Source organism: Chiloscyllium plagiosum, unplaced genomic scaffold (assembly GCF_037043375.1).
Source record: "Chiloscyllium plagiosum isolate Xiang-an unplaced genomic scaffold, Cpla_swu_hap1 HiC_scaffold_27, whole genome shotgun sequence".
NCBI lineage: Eukaryota > Metazoa > Chordata > Chondrichthyes > Orectolobiformes > Hemiscylliidae > Chiloscyllium > Chiloscyllium plagiosum.
Genome location: NW_028270165.1, coordinates 8675495 through 8694393, shown reverse-complemented (window position 1 = coordinate 8694393; position 18899 = coordinate 8675495). Strand labels below are relative to the sequence as shown.

The window sequence follows — 18899 nt, the reverse complement described above, 5'->3', positions numbered from 1 at the left end:
TCCCCCCTCGCCCTAAAACTAATGTTTTCTACTTCTGGACCTCCCCACCCCAGGGGAAATACCTTGTCTATTTACATTATCTATGCCCTTCATGATTTTATAAACCTCTATAAGGTTACCCCCTCAGCCTCCAATACTACAGGGAAAACAGTCCCAGCCTATTCAGCCTCTCCCTGGAGCTCCAAACCTAACAACATCCTTATAAGTGGGCGGCCCGGTGGCACAGTGGTTAGCACTGCTGCCTCACAGCGCTTGAGACCCGGGTTCAATTCCCGCCTCAGGCGACTGACTGTGTGGAGTTTGCCCGTTCTCCCCGTGTCTGCGTGGGTTTCCTCCGGGTGCTCTGGTTTCCTCCCACAGTCCAAAGATGTGCAGGGTCAGGTGAATTGGCCATACTAAATTGCCCGTAGTGTTAGGTAAGGGGGTATGGGGGGGTATGGGGTGGGTTTCGCTTCGGCGGGTCGGTGTGGACTTGTTGGGCCTGTTTCCACACTGTAATCTAATCTAAAAAAAAAAGTCGTTTCTCAACCCTTTCAAGTTTCACAACATTCTTCCCACTGAGTGATCCAATAGGCTGTGAGCAATCTATTTTTGTTGTGGTGTAAGGGAGGGTATTTCTTAAGGACAATTAACTTTCACACGGTTTTTCTTTCTAATCCGAAGTCCCTCAAATTTTCCCCCATTTACCCTAAACCTATGCCCTCTCTTTTAGGACCCCCAACCCCGGGGAAGAGATATACAAAAGTTGAGCAGCCAAACAAATGCAAAAGGGCTAAGAAGTCGAGCCACAGATGGGAAAAGAAAGTGGCTCCAGCCTTTTTTTCTCCTATTGGCAATTGGACACTTCAAATCTGTCAGTCATACCACCTCCCAGGGTCTCCAGCGTCTCTGTGGCAGCAAGCACTGCGCATGCTCCTCGGAGTCAGCAAGAAAACTGCGCCAGCTGCTCGGTGTCCGCGCACGCGGCTCGCGCCCTTCTTTTGATGGACCAATAGGAGGCACTGGAGGACCGGAAAGAGACTGGTCCTCCTGCCAATCAGAGCGCCGCTATTGTCTGAATGCGGAAGTTGGAACATGAGCTTCGGAAGTTGCTGTTGTTGCTCCTCTCTCTCTCTCTGAATAAAGATTGAACTTCACCCCATACTGCAACCTCCTTCCTCTGTCCAACATCTGTGAGTACGGCACTCTCTTTTCTCACGTCGATTCTCCTGTTCCCTAGATGCTGCCTGACCTGCTGCGCTTTTCCAGCAACACATTTCCAACTCTCTTTTCTCACCCTATTTTCCGTTTCTTTTCTAAATTCTGAGCTTCAATTGTTGACTTGCAGCAACTGAAAGGAAATGGGGTGAATCGGGGGTTGGGGGAACAGACTCTGCACACGTTGGTCCAGGTCTGTGTCTCCATTGGCAAACGCGTTACCACAATGTGATGATTTTGCCTTTGCTGTGGAAGAAAATGCAGAAAAAAAGGTCATTTGTTTAAATGGTTATATATTGGGATGTGGAAAAAGTGGGGGCTACACATGCTGGAGATTAGAGTTGAAAAGTGTGGTGCTGGAAAAGCACAGCAGGTCAGGCAGCATCCGAGGAGCAGGAGTGTTGGTGATGTGGACACGAGCCCTTCACCAGGAATGATGTGTGGATGTACAATGGGGTCTCGGCAACTTTCCACACCAGTCACTGCCAGTTGTCAGACAAGTGTAGCAAGCAATCAGCAAGGCGAGTGGTACATTAGCAAGAATTCAGAAGTTGGGATGGCTTTCTGTGATCAGGCAGTCATTGAATATATTCAAGCCTGCGTTCATCTGATATCTGAACAACAAAGAAGTGGATGGTGATGGGGGAAGGCAAAAATAATGGTTTTAAGACCAGTACAGAACAGTTACAGAGTCATACAGCACAGAAATAGACACTTCAGTCCAGCTAGTCCATGCTGGCTGTATTCATAAACTAAACTAGTACCACGTAGTTTGGCTCATATCCCTTTGAACCTTTCCTACTCATGTACTTATCCAAATGTCTTTTAAATGTTATTACTGTACCTATATCCACCACTTCCTCAGGACATTGATTCCACACACAAACCACTCTCTTTCAAAAGAAAGGTGTTCCTCATATCTTTTTTTAAATCTTTCTCCTCTCTCCTTAAAAGTTTGCTCCCTAATCTTGAAACCCCCACCAGAAGGCAACAGCACCAGCCACTCACCTCATTGACACCCCTCTTGGTTTTATAAATTTCATAGGTAACCTCTCAACTTCCTGTCCCTCAGTGGAAAAATGTCCCAGCCTATCCACCTAGATGTAGGCATATTCATATCCAGTTATGATCTGTTCAGTGCTGCTGCATGCTCAAAAGACCAAATGGCCTACTCCTGCTCCCAATTCTCTCTCACTCTGCGTCCAAGACAGCAAGAGACCATAAGACACAGGAGCAGAAAGTAGGCTATTCAGCCCATCAGGTCTGCTCATACCACACAATTGTGGCTGATATGTTTCTCAACCCCATTCTCCCACTTCCTCCCCATAACCCTTGATACTCAAGAACTTATCTATCTCAGTCTTAAATATCCCCAGTGACTTGGCCTCCACAGCCTCATGTGGCAGTGAATTCCATGGATTCACCACTCTCAGGCTGCAAAGTTTCTCCTTATCTCCCTTCTAAAAGGTCTTCCCTTTTCTAGTCTCTTTCAGGTCCTGGTCTCGCCCACCAATGGAAACATCTTCCCAACGCCCACTTTGTTTAGGCCTTTCAATGTTCTGTATGTTTCAATTGTATCTCCCCGAGTGAGAGTGTGGGCCTGTTATGGACTAAGCCAGACCACTCAAAACATTCTTAAGCAGGCAGCCCCAGACCATAACTTTGTAATTTGATTTGGTAAGTGTACAGTGAAAATTATCTGGAGTAAGTTAGCTCAGTTGACTACTAGATTTTAAAACAGACAAAAATTTATTCTCAAAACTACACAATGAAACACAAAGATCAGAATAAAGAACCCCTACAACACTCAGCCTATCCAACGAGACTCAGTTATGCTGTTCTGAATATACAGTCCCAATAAGCCAACTCCCTTTGAAAACCAGTATAAATGGAACACATGCTTATAGGTTGAAATTGAGAGAGAGAGAGAGAGTTTCCACACAGCTCCCTGTTGAACTTGCAGCCAGTTCAAGACTGAACTAAAACTGCTCAGCTCACTCCCCTTTCTTTATACAAGTCACTTCTAAAACATGACCAATTTGGCCTGAAGTCACATCTGTTTACATATAAACAAAAGGCCTCTCAAAATTCTTTTCATCTCTGTTCAAACCAGACTGAATGGAACCCGGCCTGTTTATTACCTCTCTGAAAAAAGTCATGGACAGAGTCTCCTTGAGCCAGGGAAAAGCTTTTAGTCAACAACGGAACTACCTTTGTGACACCTGTTAATCAGCATGAACCAAACCCTTCAAGATGAGGTGCAGCAGGAATTAGGTTCAACAAAGTGAGAATGGAGGGAGATTGCGTTGGATGGAGATTTTCAGCTTCCAGGGAATAAGAGAGGAAAAAGAGTTTGCTGTGAATTAGAATTGATCGGATGGGCCAATGGGCTGAGGACTGGCAGATGGAGTTTAATTTAGAGAAATGTGAGGTATTGCGTTTTGGTCAAGCAATCCAGGTAGGACTGGCACAGTGGAGGGGAGTGTTGCAAAACAAAAAGAGACCTTGGAGTGCAGGTTCATAGTTCCTTGAAAGTGAGTCTTAGGAGGTCATGGAGTGGCTGTACAGGACATTGGTTTAGGCCACTTTTAGAATACTGTGTTCAGTTCTGGTCTCCCTGTTACAGGAAAGATGTGAAACTTTGAAAGGGTTCAGAAAGGTTTTTCAAGGCTGTTACCAGAGTTGGAGTGTTTAAGACACAGGAAGAGGTTAAATAGGCCAGGAACATTTTCTGTGGAGCATTGGAGGTTGAGGGGTGACCTTATAGATGTTTATAAGGGGCAGGATAGGGTGAGTACCCAGACTAGGGGAGTCTAAAACTAGACGGCATTTGTTTGCGGTGAGAGGGAATGATTTAAAAGGGACCAGAGGAGCAATGTTTTCAAAGAGGATGATGGAGTCTGATACAATTACTACAAAATTTCAAAGGCATCTGGATGGGGATATAAAGTGGAAGAGTTTAGGGGGATATGGGCCAAATGCTGGCAAATGATTTAGATTAATTTAGGATTTCTTGTTGGCACAAACGAGTTGGGTTGAAGAGTCTGTTTCTGTGCTTATGACTCTAATCATCTTCGGTGAAAGCAGATGTGTGGTTGTGAAGACTGGACTTTCAGAGCAGCTTTCAAAGATGTTTTGCCTTGTCTGGGAACAGAAGAAGTTGCAATTAAATCTTTTATTTGTGAGACAGCAACTGAATGAGTGAATACATCTTGGAAAGTGAGAATTCATTGAACTGTGGGGATGAAGCCCTACCCTATCCAGTCATTTCTGCTGGTAGATGAGACTCGGACTCAATAGGGGGAATAGATTTAGGACAGAGATGAGGAGGAACTGCTTTTCCTGGAGAGTAGTGAATCTATGGAATTTTCTGCCAAGGAATCAGGAGAGGCAGCTTCATTAAGTATATTCAAGACACAGTTGGATGGGTTTTTGCAATGGTAGGGGAATTAAGGGGAGTTGGGACAATGGAGGGAGGAGTAGCTGAGACGATGGATAGGTCAGTCATGAGCTTAATGAATGGCTGAGGAGGCTCGATGAGCCAATGGCCTACTCCTGCTTCTATTACTATGGAACTATAACCCTGCATTTCTCATGGCTAACCCACCTAACCTGCACATCCCTGGACACTCTGGGCAATTTAGCACGGCCAATCCAAATCAAGGCCAGTGAGCAATGTTGTGATCTGGAGAATTAACATCAGAGAATGATAGAAAGGGACAAGGAGAGTAAATGTACCAGCAATCAAAACTGGATTCTAAAGATCACAAAAATGGAAACTAAAAATGGTTTGTCTGAATGTGTGCTGCATTGTAACAAAAGTGAATGAATTGACTGCACACATTGAAGAGAATAATTATGATCTGAGACTCCTAATGGAGACATGGCTTCCGAATGACAAGGATTGGATCCTGAAAATTGAGGGGGGTAGTCAAATGGAAAGTAAGAGAATGTGAGAGGTGCTAATGAAAGCACTGATCACAGGGTAATCTGGTGTCAGCTCGGATTTCAGGTCCTGGTTTCTCTGGCCTCTGTTGATTTTCCTGTTCCAACAGAGTAAAATGTGGGTCTGCTCTCAGCTCTGCTGGATTTCTGCTGAAGCTTTGACCCCACCCCTTTACACCTTCTGGAACAATAAAACATTCAGTGAATTGAGACCCAACCCACAATCTCCCAGTCTCTCAAACCAATCAGACACAAGAGTGTAGTCATAGCATGGAATCAAACAAGAAAAATGAAACAAAGTTAAACATATAGGTGCTCGTGCTTAATTAGATTAGATTCCTATAGTATGGAAACAAGCCCTTCCACCCAAAAAGTCCACACTGACCCTCCGAAGAGTAACCCACCCAGACCCATTCCCCTATATTTACCCCTATCTAATGCACCTAACATTATGGGCGATTTAGCATGACGAATTCACCTGACCTGCGCAACTTTGGACTGTGGGAGGAAACAGGAGCACTCGGTGGAAACCCACTCAGACCCGGGTAGAATGTGCAAACTCCACACAGAATCAAACCCAGGTCCCTATTGCTGTGAGGTAGCAGTACTAACCACTGAGCCACCATGCTACCCCCAAATGTTTGTTCATTAGGAAGTAAACCATAAATAGAGATTTCCCAGGATTCTTATACTGCCCTACTGGAGGAATACTCTCTCCCTTACATCTAACTATTAGTACCCAGCTATGATTTACAACAATATTTACACCAACGTAAATAAAGCATTTGTTATCGTACAGACATAGAGATATACAGCACGGAAAGAGACTTTTTCTCTCCCTCATGCATGCATGCACACACGTAACTGACAGGAAGTTCTAGGATTTACATATTATTGATACCTGCAACCCATTCTAAACGATGAAAGACTTAATCCAGGTCTGTTCAATATATCATTTCAGTGGCAGGACACTGTAATGTTTTTCCATGAATTCTGTGCCTTATGATCTTATTCTCCACAATCACCTGATGAAGGAGCAGCGCTGTTAACACCAGTCCTTCCAAATCAACCTGTTGGGTGTTTGATTTTTAACTTTGTCCAAGTTAGGTTGGATTGGCCAAGCTAAATTACTCATAGTGCTCAGGGATGTGCATTAGTCAGAGCACTAGGGGAATGGGTGTAGGTGTGTTACCCTTCGGAGGGTCGGTATGGACTCCTTGGGCCGAGTGGCCTACTTCCACACTCTGGGAATTCTCTGAAAGGAAGGGATTACCCAATTGCAAACTGCAGAGCAGCGCAGGCGCAGTGCGCGGAGCTGTTGTCGGCCTTTCCCCGCCTCCTCGCTTTATCTATGACGTCATAACGCGGAAGTGACCCAGACCGTTTCAGAGTGAAACTCCCTCCCTCTGGGCAACTCTTCATCCTGGGGGGGAGTGGGGGTAAAATCTGTTCAGTTCGAGCAACTGGAGTGATTCCAGGGAGGGGGCAGACTCTGCAAACTCAGGAATGTGTTTTAATTACCCGGGTGAGGAGGGATGGGATGGGGCTGTTTTCCCTCCCGCGCCAGAGACTTAGGGGTGACCTTATAGACTTTTTATAAACGCATGAGGGGCATGGATAGTGTAAATATACAAGGTCTTTACCTTGGGATGGGGGAGTCCAGAACCAGAAGATAATAGGTTTAAGGTGGGGGGAAGATTTAAAAGGGATCTAAGGGGCAACGTTTTCATGCAGAATGTCATGTGTGTAAGGAATGAGCTGCCAGAGGAAATGGTGGATGCTGGCATCTGGATGGGTGTTTGAATAGGAAGGGTTCAGAGGGATATGGGCCAAGTACTGACAAATGGGACTAGATTGATTTTGGGTATCAGGTTGGCACGGAAGAGATTGACCGAAGGGTCTGTTTCTGTGCTGTGTATCTCTATGACTCTGGCTTTCTACTAATATATGTACAGTTTCTCTCTGGTGTCAGTGTTAATGCTTTGATGTCTCCTTTCCCCCCACTTCCCAGAGACGTTAATGTGAGAACCGAGAGAGAGAGAGTGAGATGGTGCTTTCAATTTTGTGGAATAACTAAAGAAAAGAAAGTAGAAATGCTTGTTCTGAATTTCTACCCTGGACTGACACTGATGACTTTTGTAACCTCTTTTTACAGAGTATTTGGCGATCTGAGGACGGAAGTTTCAAAATTAACAGATGAAGGGCTTATGCCTGAAACGTCGACGCTCCTGCTCCGCAGATGCTGTCTGACCAGCTGTGCTTTTCCAGCACTGACTGTCCAGTAACTACAGTCCTCACTTTGTTGTCAATGTCTGACTGCAACAATGTTTGACTGTGATTCTGTGAGAAGGAGCAAAGCTTTTTGGTTCCTGTTTGAGTACATTTTCAGCATCGGTGGGTCTGGGTGAGTGACCCAACTGTTGGCAGCGCACTCAGTGTGGAGCCAGAAACAGTTGTACAGCCTGGAAAGAGGAATTCACGGTGAGGAGGGGCTCTACACGTATTTGTGTACAGCTGAAGCTTCGGCCATGGAGAAACCTGAGGAATCCCACCCCGTGGAGGAATCGTGGAAGTGTGGCGACTGCGGGAAAGGCTTCCGTGCTCCATCTGCCCTGGAGATTCATCGGCGCAGTCACACCGGAGAGAGGCCATTCATCTGCCCCAGGTGTGGGAAGGCCTTCAGCAATTCCTCCGCCCGACTGAGGCACCGATGGGTCCACACCGGGGAGAGGCCCTTCAGCTGCCCCGATTGCGGGAAGGACTTCAGCTATTCTTCTGACCTGAAGACCCACAGGCGGGTCCACACGGGGGAGAGGCCGTTCTCCTGCACTGTGTGTGGGAAGGCCTTCAGCACCTCCTCCACCCTACTGACCCACTGGTGGGTCCACACTGGGGAGAGGCCATTCCCTTGTTCCGAGTGCAGGAAGGGATTCACTCAGGAGGGCAAGTTGCGGACGCACCAGCGGGTCCACACTGGGGAGAAGCCTTTCAGCTTCCCTGAGTGTGGGAAGGCCTTCAACGATTCCTCTGCCCTGCAGACCCACAAGTGGGTCCACACGCAGGAGAGGCCTTTCCCCTGCACAGAGTGCGGCAAGATCTTCAGCAATTCCTCCTCCCTGCTGAAGCACCAGCGGGTCCACACAGGGGAGAGGCCCTTCAGCTGCCCCGAGTGTGGGAAAAGCTTTACCCAGGCGTCGGTCCTGCTGATCCACCAGCGGATCCACACAGGTGAGAAGCCTTTCTGTTGCCCTGAGTGTGGGAAGGGATTCACTCAGATGGGCAACTTGCGCACGCACCAGCGGGTCCACACGGGGGAGAAGCCCTTCATCTGTCCCAAGTGCGGGAATGCCTTCAGCGATTCCTCCACCCTGCTGAAGCACCAGCGGGTTCACACGGGGAAGAGACCATTCCCCTGCCCCGAATGTGGGAAGGCCTTCAGCGATTCCTCTGACCTGCTGAAGCATCGGCGGGTCCACACGGGGGAGAGGCCCTTCAGCTGTCCTGAATGTGGGAAGGGCTTTACCCGGGCAGCCACCCTGCGGAGGCACCAAGGAGTTCACGTGCCATCGCAGGGGGATTGAAGGAGCGACTGTCGAGTGCCATTGTCGACTGGGCTACCAACCCAGTTCTGGAACTCCCAGGTTTGAATCCCACCGCAGCAGACAGCGGATTTGGAATTCGGTCAAAAGTCTGGAGGTCAGAATCTAACAATGAAACCATCGGGCGGGATGGGGGGAAGCCCCATTCTGATTCAGTCACGTCCTTTTTAGGGAAGGAAACTGCTGTTGTGGCAAAGAATTCACTCCGTCGTCCCAGCTGCATCCTTTCCCTGGTCTGGCCTACACGTGACTGCAGACCGACAGCAGTGTGGTTGACTCCACCTGCTTCCCCCCACTTCTTTCCCTCCCGGCAGTTGGGCGGGGAGAAACTTACTTGGAGACAGGGTATGGGTTGAAATCGCTGAGTGAGGCAATACTTCCTCCGGGTTAAGGCTGTACCAAGGATCCAATTACAAAGGGACAAGTCAGTGGTGACCAATAGTAAAGAAAGTGGTTGGGGAGGGGGGGGGGGTGTGCTTTGACCTTGAGCTGTTAAAAAGCAGCTACTTTTTCAACACCTTTTTGCTGAGGTGATCTGGAGCTGTCACAAAGTTGGATCACAATAAAGGTAACCTGAACTTACTGCTGGGCTCAGACTCTGAAAGCTTTCATCCTCCTGCACTAAGTTTCCAATGTCGTGTATCAGATGGAGCAGTGAATGAGTATCGTTAGAAATTGTAAATTTTTCAGGAGTGTAGAGTGCGTCATTTCATCGGCATTGTAAAGCTTACTGGCAGCACCAAGGTGTGGGCTGTGTTCACGAGATATGATGTGGAGATGCCAGCATTGGACTGGGGTGGATAAAGTTAAAAATCACACAACACCAGGTTACAGTCCAACTGGTTTCTTTGGAAGCACTAACTTTTGGAGCGCTGCTCCTTCATCAGGTAGCTGTAGAGCAGGATCATAGGACACATATTTTATTACAAAAATCACAGTATCATGCAACTAATAGGATATATTGAACAAACCTAGAGTGCTGTTAAGCCATTCATCTTTTAGAATGGGTTGCAGGTTTTAGTTCGTTAATACGTAAATCCCAGAACTACTTTTAAGTCATAGTCTTGAGATGACTGAAGGTTTTTTTTAAAAAGTGATATCTTAGCTCAGACAATGCATTACAGGTGTGAGCTTTGAATCTATCAGTATCCCAATCTTGAATCAGACTGGTTCTATTTCCAAAATAGGAATTTATAAAATATTACATGGATTGACTGGCTGCATTGGCTGCCAGCAGATTCTGTGCTTTTTGAGCAAAATTGAATATCTGCAAATATAATTCTGCCAATACAAATTCACTCCATAAAGTTGTGCGTGCATGAGAGAGTGTGATTGTGTGCATGTCAGTTTGTGCATGCGAGTGTGCGTAAGACTGTGAACATTTGGTAAAGTGTGAGTGTGATGGAGTACAAGCCTGTGAGTGTGTTCGGGGGGGTGGGGGGGTGTGTACATGTATATGACTGAGAGAGAGAGCGTGTGTATGAGAGAGGTATGAATAACAGCGAGCGGTTGCGTTTTGCTGAAAGAAGGGCAGGACTTGTACAGTTAATGGTAGGGCCCTGGGTCATGTTGTAAAGCAGAGATATGGGGGGAGTTCAGGTACATAGTTCTTTGAAAGTTGCATCACTGCCAGACAGGGAGGTGAAGAAGGCATTCAGCAGCATTGCCTCCACTGTTCACACCATTGAGTTGGGACATCTTGTTGAGGTACAGAATGTTGGTAAGGCCACTTTCCGGGTACTGAGTACAGCTCTGGGTGACCCTGTAAGAGGAAGAATACTTCAAAGTTTGGGAGAAGATTTGTAGCTCGGGTGCTCGTTGTTGTGGTTCTGTTCGCCGAGCTGGGAATTTGTGTTGCAGAGGTTTCGTCCCCTGTCTAGGGGACATCCTGAGTGCTTGGGAGCCTCTTCTGAAGTGCTTTTGTGATGTTTCCTCCGGCATTTATAGTGGTTTGTCTCTGCCGCTTCCGGTTGTCAGTTCCAGCTGCCGGAACACAGGAGGTTGAGGGCTGCACTCGTTGAGACTTATAAAATCATGGAGTGGAGCTAAGGTGAATAAAAAGGGTCTTCTTAGTGTAGGGCAGCTCAAACGTAGGAGTCAGTTTTTAAGGTGTAAAGAGAGGTGTAAAAGGAACCTGAGGAGCAACGTTTTGACAGAGGGTGGTTTACATGAGGAATGAACTTGCTGAGGAAGTGGGAGATGCAGGGATAGTTACAGCGTTTAAATGACATTTGGATTGGTACATGAAAAGAAAGGTTTAGAGGGATATGGGCCAAATACAGGCAAGTGGGACGAGGTTCAGTTTGAGAATCCATGGACGATTTGAACCAAAGGGTCTGTTTCTGTGCTGTATATCTCTCTGAATCAGAAGTGATCTTATTGAAACCAGTAGAATTCTGAAAGGGGCTTGACAGGATAGATGCAGATAAAATGTGCCTTTGTTGGGGAGGGTCACAGAATCCTGACAATGTGAAAGCAGGCCATTCGGCCCATCTATTCCACATTGGCCCTCCATATTGCTACCCATCCATACACACCCCCTTACTCCATATTTTCCATGGCTAATCCACCCGAACCTGCACATCTCTGGGCACTGTGGGTAATTTAGCACTGCCAATCCACCATGATCTATAATTTACCTTCTCAAGAATGTAATTTAAGTACAGAGCTTTTCTAAGAAAAATGTCAGTCTGAATGGACATTGGGACACAAACAGAATTCACACCTCTGTTCAAAAAGCTCTGCATTTCAATGGCATTTTTGAGAAGTTAATTAAAACCAAATTCTGGGATTAACATACCAAAGAGCAGAAACCCATTCTAAAAGATGAAAGATTTAATCTAAAATTGTTTAATGTATCACATTTCCATAATACTTGACTCCTTTGACTATAAATTCCGTGACCATGATCTCATTCTCCACAACCACCAGATGAAGGAGCAGTGCTCCAAAAGCTAGTGCTTCCAAACAAATCTGTTGGATTATAACCTGGTGTTGTGTGATTTTTAACTTTGTCCATGGAAACTCATGAGTTGTGGGACTGGTAACTGTTGTCATTTTGTGATCTGTTCCAAGTGAAATTTATCCTCTGCTCAGGCACAGGTGAACAGTCTGTTCTTTGACTTTGGGGATGACCAGGCTGGCACTTATTAAATGCTTATGTTAACCAGCAGAAGCAAACTGTAGATCAGCAATCGTTACTCGATAGCCCTGATAATCCTGTTGGGTCAACAGAGAGAGAGAGAGAGGGGGAGAGGGAGAGGATGTCACATCTAAAGTGCATACAGAAAAGTTGTTTTGCTTGTTCAGTCAGTTGAGTTGGTTCTGCACTCAGATGAGAGTAGATACTGCTTTTAATGGATCATAATTAAATATTATGATGGAACACCTTAATTTCAAGGAACGCTGAAAGGGCAAATTGAGCTGTAACCTTGAAGAGAGATGTTCTTCCATTTCTAACCTTGGATAATCCAACTGAGACATTTTTACTGATAGCTCCATAATCATTTTACTGCTGGATTTTTTTCAGGGCAAATAATTTCTGGGAGAAAATTTCTATCCTGGAAAGGCAGGGAAATTTAAAAGGAAAAGACTGTTAAAAGCATTTTAACTGTGGCCCCACGAGCTCTCGTGGGAGCAGTGCATTTGCTATAAACATTTCAGAGAAATTCTGTCTAACTGTTGGACTGAAAATAGTTTCCCCATTGAATGTTAAAGAGCTATTGAGAACATTGCACATTATAAAGTGCGTTCCTGAGGAACGGAGGAGGATTGAACTTGCCAACGTGAACCACATTTTGCAGAGAGAGGAAATTTCTCAGGATTGAAGAGGTTGATAGAAGTCAACAATTGTCAAATTATTTCATGAAAAGTACAGCTGGTATGGGGAGATGATTGGGGATCACAGAAGAGGAGTATCTGTAATGAGCACATAGAAACAAACCCTTCAGTCCAGGCCAACCAGATATCCTAAAGTAACCTAGTGACCCATTTGCCAGCATTTGGCCCATATCCCTCTGATTCCTTCCTTATTCATGTCCCCATCCAGATGCGTTTTTTTTTCTTCGGAGAATACTTGGGTGAGAGCCAAGATATTGCTATTGCTCATCCTTTCCCTTCGTGCTAATTGTAGCTGGAGAAGCCTGAAATCTGAAAGGGATTTCCTGAAAAAAACATTGATTCAAGGTTGGGCTCAGTGATGGATTTTCTAAAGCTTTGCTATTGTAGTTTCAATTCGCCAAAAAAACTTTCAGTCATTGTTGTCCAAGACAGAGTAGATATTCATTTAAGATATAATTGAGATATATATATGTTCTTCACAATGTTTTTCCTTCATTACCAGTGATTGTCTGTCATTGGTACATTGAGCATCATCTTTTAGTGATTCAACAGATATGATTTGAATTGAATTCTGTAAGATGGTTTTGTATTTTATTTAACTTTGTGTTAAAGATTTCGTTTTCATGACTTTATTAAAATATCTTAATGTATTATAATGAAGCAGCTAATTTATTCTGAAGTTATTTCAATTAGTTGGTCAATTGCCAAATAATAGCTGCATAACTGTTGTAAATATTGATACACAGGAAAGCTATTTTGTTTAATATATTTGTAAAGATCTTATCAAAACTATAAAATTGTTTTTCATAAGAAATAAAATTTGCAGTGTTTTATCAAATGGTTGATAGTTACTTTGCACTTAATTGCTCCATTTGGGATTAAACATTGTTACTTTGAAAGATTATTTTTATCAGAGTTAATGGTGAGTGTATTAACAAACGAATGTTGCCATTTGCTCTTGAATTACCTCAAACTCAATTTGAAATTCTTGAATGAGTTGAATAAGGTGTACAAAGTGAATATTTATTGCACTTTGCTGAAATTCTCTGCACTGCCAATGTATTTGGTTAAACAAGATATGTATCTCTCCTATTTCTTTGATATTTTATTTGTCAGTGCTAGTGCCCAAACATCCTAAATAAAAATGTTTTGGCATTTGGTGAAGTTGTGAATTTTCAGTCTGTTTCACAATTAAAGACACAACCAATCTAAAGATTAAATACATATAACAACGTCAAAGAGATTGTGATAATAGAAAGTCAACATGTAGAATTGCCAATGAAACATAAACCGTGGCTGCTCTGAATTTGGTACAGACTGAATATCAATTGAAATGATCAGAATTAGTAGACATGATGGCATTGTGCGCAAACTGTGTGTAGTGTGAGTTCAGAATTTTTCTGATCACTTAATTCTGACACATGCAGTGATGGCAGCATCATAATCTGTTTTATTTGTTCATGGAACAATAGGAGCAGAAAAGCAAAAATGTCAAGATTGACATCTCTCTGACTTTTGGATAACTCCACCTGAAAGTTAATATCTTTCACAACACTGGGATCTGCTGAGAGTGAGCAGGTCTGATTTTGGGAAGCAAAAAAAAAGTGCATCAATTCAGGGTGAACTTGCAATGCAGCTTCTTGAGGAACAACCAGACGTGAAATGGTTAACATCCCCAGGAAGGTGGGAGCAAAATGAGACATCAAGGCATTAACACAGACACACTTCAGTCAAACACTTCTGCTCCCAGTAAGGGCAAAACGTACTTGAAAGATGCTCTGAAAGTCCAGTCTTCACAACCACACTTTTGCTTTCACCGAAGACAATTAGCACAAGACAGCACCGAAACAGACCCTTTGGCCCACCTCATTTGAGTTGACCAGATATCCTAAATTAATCAAGTCACATTTGCCAATATTTGGCCCCTATATTGGCCGGGTGCTGGCAGGTGGGACTAAATTGGATTGGCTATCTTGTCGGCATGGACGAGTTGGAGCGAAGAGTCCGTTTCCATGCTGTACACCTCTATGACACCAGTCGCATTTACTATCACTTGGCCCCTATCTGTCTGAACCATTTGTATTCATGCACCCATCCAGATGCCTTTTAACTGTTGTAATTGTACCAGCCCCCACCACTTCCTCCAGCAGCTCATTCCATACATGCACCATCCTCTCAGTGAAAAAGCTGCCCCTGAGATCTCTTTTACATCTCCTCCACCCTCACCTGAAACCTATTACCCTTGAGTTCTGGACTTCCCCATCCCAAAGAAAAAGCCTTGTCTACTTCCCCTATCCATGCCCCTCATGATTTTATAAAACTCATAATGTCACCTATCAGACTCTGGCGCGATGGGGAAAACAGCCCTACCCCATCCTTCTGTCCCTCCTCACCCGGGTAATTAAGACACCTACCTGAGTTTACAGAGTCTGCTCCCTCCCTGGATTCACTTCAGTTTCTGCAAGTGAATAGATTTCCCCCCTCCCCGCTCTCTCTCACACAGGAGGAAGAGTTGCCCAGAGGGAAGGAGCTTCACCCTGAAACTGACAGGGCCACTTCCACGTTGTGACACCATCAATGGGTTGGGGTGGGGAAGGGTACGGGAGAAGGGGCGAGAGAAAGGGGAGGGGCGAGATCCAGGGCTCAGCCAGCAGTGGGACCCAACACTGCGCCTGCGCTGCCTTGCACAGTTTGCAGAAATTCCCTTCCCTCCAGAGAATCCCCACAGTGTGGAAGCAGGCCACTCGGCCCAACAAGGCCACACCGATCCTCCCAAGGGTAACCCACCCACACCCATTCCCCTACCCCTAGTGCTCTACATTTAGCCCCTGACTAATAAACCTAACCTGCACATTCCTGGGCACTATGGGTAATTTAGCACCGCCAATCCACCCTAACCTGCACATTCCTGGGCACTATGGGTAATTTAGCATAACAAATCCCCCCCATAACCAGGACAAAGTTAAAAATCACAACACCAGGTTATGGTCCAACAGGTTTATTTGGAAGCACTAGAATTTGGAGCGCTGCCCCTTCATTAGGTGGTTATGGAGAATAAGTCACAGAATTTATGGAAAAACATTATAATGACCTGCCATTGAAATGATATATTGAACAAACCTGGATTGTTAAGTCTTTCATCTTTTCGAATGGGTTGCAGGCATCATTAATATGTAAATCTTGAACTTCCTGTAAGGCACCTTCTTGAGATAACTTAAGGCTTTATAACAAAAAGTGACACTTCAGCTCAGCCGTGCAAAAAGATACATTCACTCCCATGGACTTATGTTTGTGTGTGCATGAGAGAGAGAAAATGTCTATTTCCATCCTGAATGTCTTTATATCTATTCGAGAACAGATGCCTCACTTCTGTTGGTGCAAATATTGTTGTAAGTCATAGCTGGGTACTAATAGTTAGATGTAAGGGAGAGAGTAGTCCTCAGGTTGGGCACTATAAGAATCCTGGAAGACCCCCATTTCTGGTTTACTTCCTAATGAACAAACATTAAGCATGAGCACCTATTTCTTTCAAATTTGGTTTCATTTTTCTTGTTTGATTCCCTGCTATGATTACACTGTGTCTGGATGGTTGACAGGCTGGGAGATTGTGGGTTGGGACTTAATTGACTGAATGCTTTATTGTTCCAGAAGGTATAAAGGGGGAAGGGGGGGGGTGTCAAAGCTTCTGCAGAAATCCCGCAGAGCTGAGAACAGACCGACATCTTACTCCGTGGGAACAGAACAGAGAAATCAGAACCTGAAATCTGACCTGACACCAGCTGACCCTGTGATCAGTGCTTTCATTAGCAGGGCTGCAAATATGTTGCTGGAAAAACGAAGCAGGTCAGGCAGCATCCAAGGAGCAGGAGAATCGACGTTTTGATTAGCAGAGCCAACCCTCTACCTTTACCTAGTGTCCCATTTGACTACCCCCTTGATATTCAGGATCCAATCCTTGTCATCCTGAAGCCATGTCTCTGTAAGGAGTCTCAGATCATAATTATTCTCTTCAATGTGTGCAGTCAATTCATTCGCTTTTGTTACAATGCAACACACTTTCAGACACTGTTTTTAGTTTCAATTTTTGTGATCCTTAGAATCCAATTTTGATTGCTGAAATATTTGCTCTCCTTGTCCCTTTCTGTCATTCTCTGATGTTCATTTTCCACACGACTACATTGCTCACTGGCCTTGATTTGGATTGGCCATGCTAAATTGCCCATAGTGTCCATAGATGTGCAGGTTAGGTGGGTTAGCCATGGGAAATAGTAATAGAAGCAGGAGTAGGCCCATTTGTCCCATCTCGCCTGCTCAGCCATTTATTAAGATCATGGCTGATCTATCCATTGTCCCAGCTCCTCCTCCCTGCATTGTCCCAACTAACCTTAATTCCCCTACTATTGCAAAACCCCATCCACCTGTGTCTTAAATATACTTAATGAAGCTGCCTCTACTGCTTCCTTCGGCAGAAAATTCCATAGATACACTACTCTCCAGGAAACACAATTCCTCCTCATCTCTGTCCTAAATCTACTCCTCCTAATAATTAGGCCTGGTTTCATTCACCAGCAGAAATGACTGGATAGGGTAGGGCTTCATCCTACAGTGCAATGAAATCCCACTTTCCACCAAAACCTCGGATGTACTCACTCACTCAGTTGCTGTCTCACAAATGCAAGATTTCACTGCAATTTCTTCTGCTCCCATTAAGGGCAAAACATCTTTGAAAGCTGCTCCGAAACTCCAGCCTTCACAATCACACTTCTGCTTTCACCGAAGGAGATTAGAGTCATACAGAACGGAAACAGACCCTTTGGTTCAACTTGTCTGGCCAAACAGATATCCTAAATTAATCTAGTCCAATTTGCCTGCATGTGGCCTATATCCCTCTGAACCCTTCCTATTCATGTACAAATCCAGATGCCTTTTAAAATTTCCCCTCACCTCAAACATGTGCCTTCTAGTTATGGACTCTCCTACCTTGGGGAAAAGACCTTGGGTATTCACTCTATCCATGCCTCTGATGAGTGTCTATAAGGTCACTCCTCAGCCTCCAATGCTCTCGGCAAAATATCCCCAGCCTATTGAGCCTCTCCCTGTAGCCTGAACCCTCCAACTCTGACAGCAGCCTCGGAAATCTTTTCTGACCCCTTTCAAACTTTCACAACCGGGTGCTCCGGTTTCCTCCCACAGTCCAAAAATGTGCAGGTTCGGTGAATTGGCCGTGCTAAGTTGCCCGTAGTGTTAGGTGAAGGGGTGAATGTAGGGGAATGGGTCTGGGTGGGCTGCGCTTTGGCAGGTTGGTGTGGACTTGTTGGGCCAAAGGGCTTGTTTCCACACTATAAGTGATCTAATCTAATCTTTTTTTTAGATATTTTTATTAGAAATTTAACATTTTTACAAGTTTACAAAAATAAACAAAACTCTCATATATAAACATTGATATACAATTAGCTCAAATATACAATAGCTAAAATTTGACAAAAAAAAAACAAAACAATAAAAAAAAAACCGAAAAGAAAAAAAAACAAACAAACAAAACTCAACTATCTACTAATCTAACTTACAACTAACCAGGGTGTATATTTAAGTCTCTTACATGCTCGGGATGTGTTAGCATCAGATATAATAAAACCCGTATTCGTGCGGGATTCCTCCCCCGAGGGGCCGCGGACTAGCCAGGTTTGTAATCTCAATTAAATAAAAGCCCTTGTTAGGATAGCCGAAATATCTGTATTTATGTCATTCAAAAAGGGCTGCCATATTTTATAAAATAATTCGGTCTTTCGGTGCACCATATTTGTAAGGAAGTCAAGGGGAATACATTCCATAATTAGTCTGTGCCAATTTGAAAGTCCAGAGGGGCCCTCCGCCACCCAGTTCATCAAAATATTTTTCCTTGCACAGAAAGAAAGAATAGAAAATAGTCTCTTCCCGTACGTGTCCAGGGAGGGAACGTTCGAAAAGCCCAAGCGGAGAGATACGGGGTCCACTTTTATTTCCGTTCCTAACATTTCTGTCAGGGTACTTGCTACTTTAGTCCAATATCTACGGATCTTATGACAGGTCCATAAGTAATGTACAAGAGTGCCCACCTCTATTTTGCATTTAGGACACATTGGAGATGCTCCTGCCTTAAATTTTGCCAATCGAACCGGTGCTATATGGGCCCTATGAAGTATCTTCAGCTGGATAGCCTGGGTTCTGTTACAAATAGTAATTCTTCTAGCATTTTCCCAGATATCATTCCACGTTTCTGTGGAGATTTCTAGTCCCAGATCCTGATCCCATGTTTTAAGCAGATTATCCATATCTCCC

At 44.5% G+C, this 18899-nt stretch overlaps 1 protein-coding gene across 1 annotated transcript; it reads left to right on the top strand.

Annotated features, from left to right (window-relative positions):
- Positions 1-822: 822 nt before the first annotated feature.
- LOC148143020 (uncharacterized) lies at positions 823-13648 on the top strand. Its single transcript, XM_087973938.1, has 2 exons — positions 823-1172; positions 7298-13648. Exon 2 carries the CDS (start codon positions 7671-7673, stop codon positions 8721-8723), a length of 1053 nt encoding a protein of 350 aa, XP_087830064.1. The 5' UTR covers positions 823-1172; positions 7298-7670; the 3' UTR covers positions 8724-13648.
- The last annotated feature ends 5251 nt before the right edge of the window (positions 13649-18899 follow it).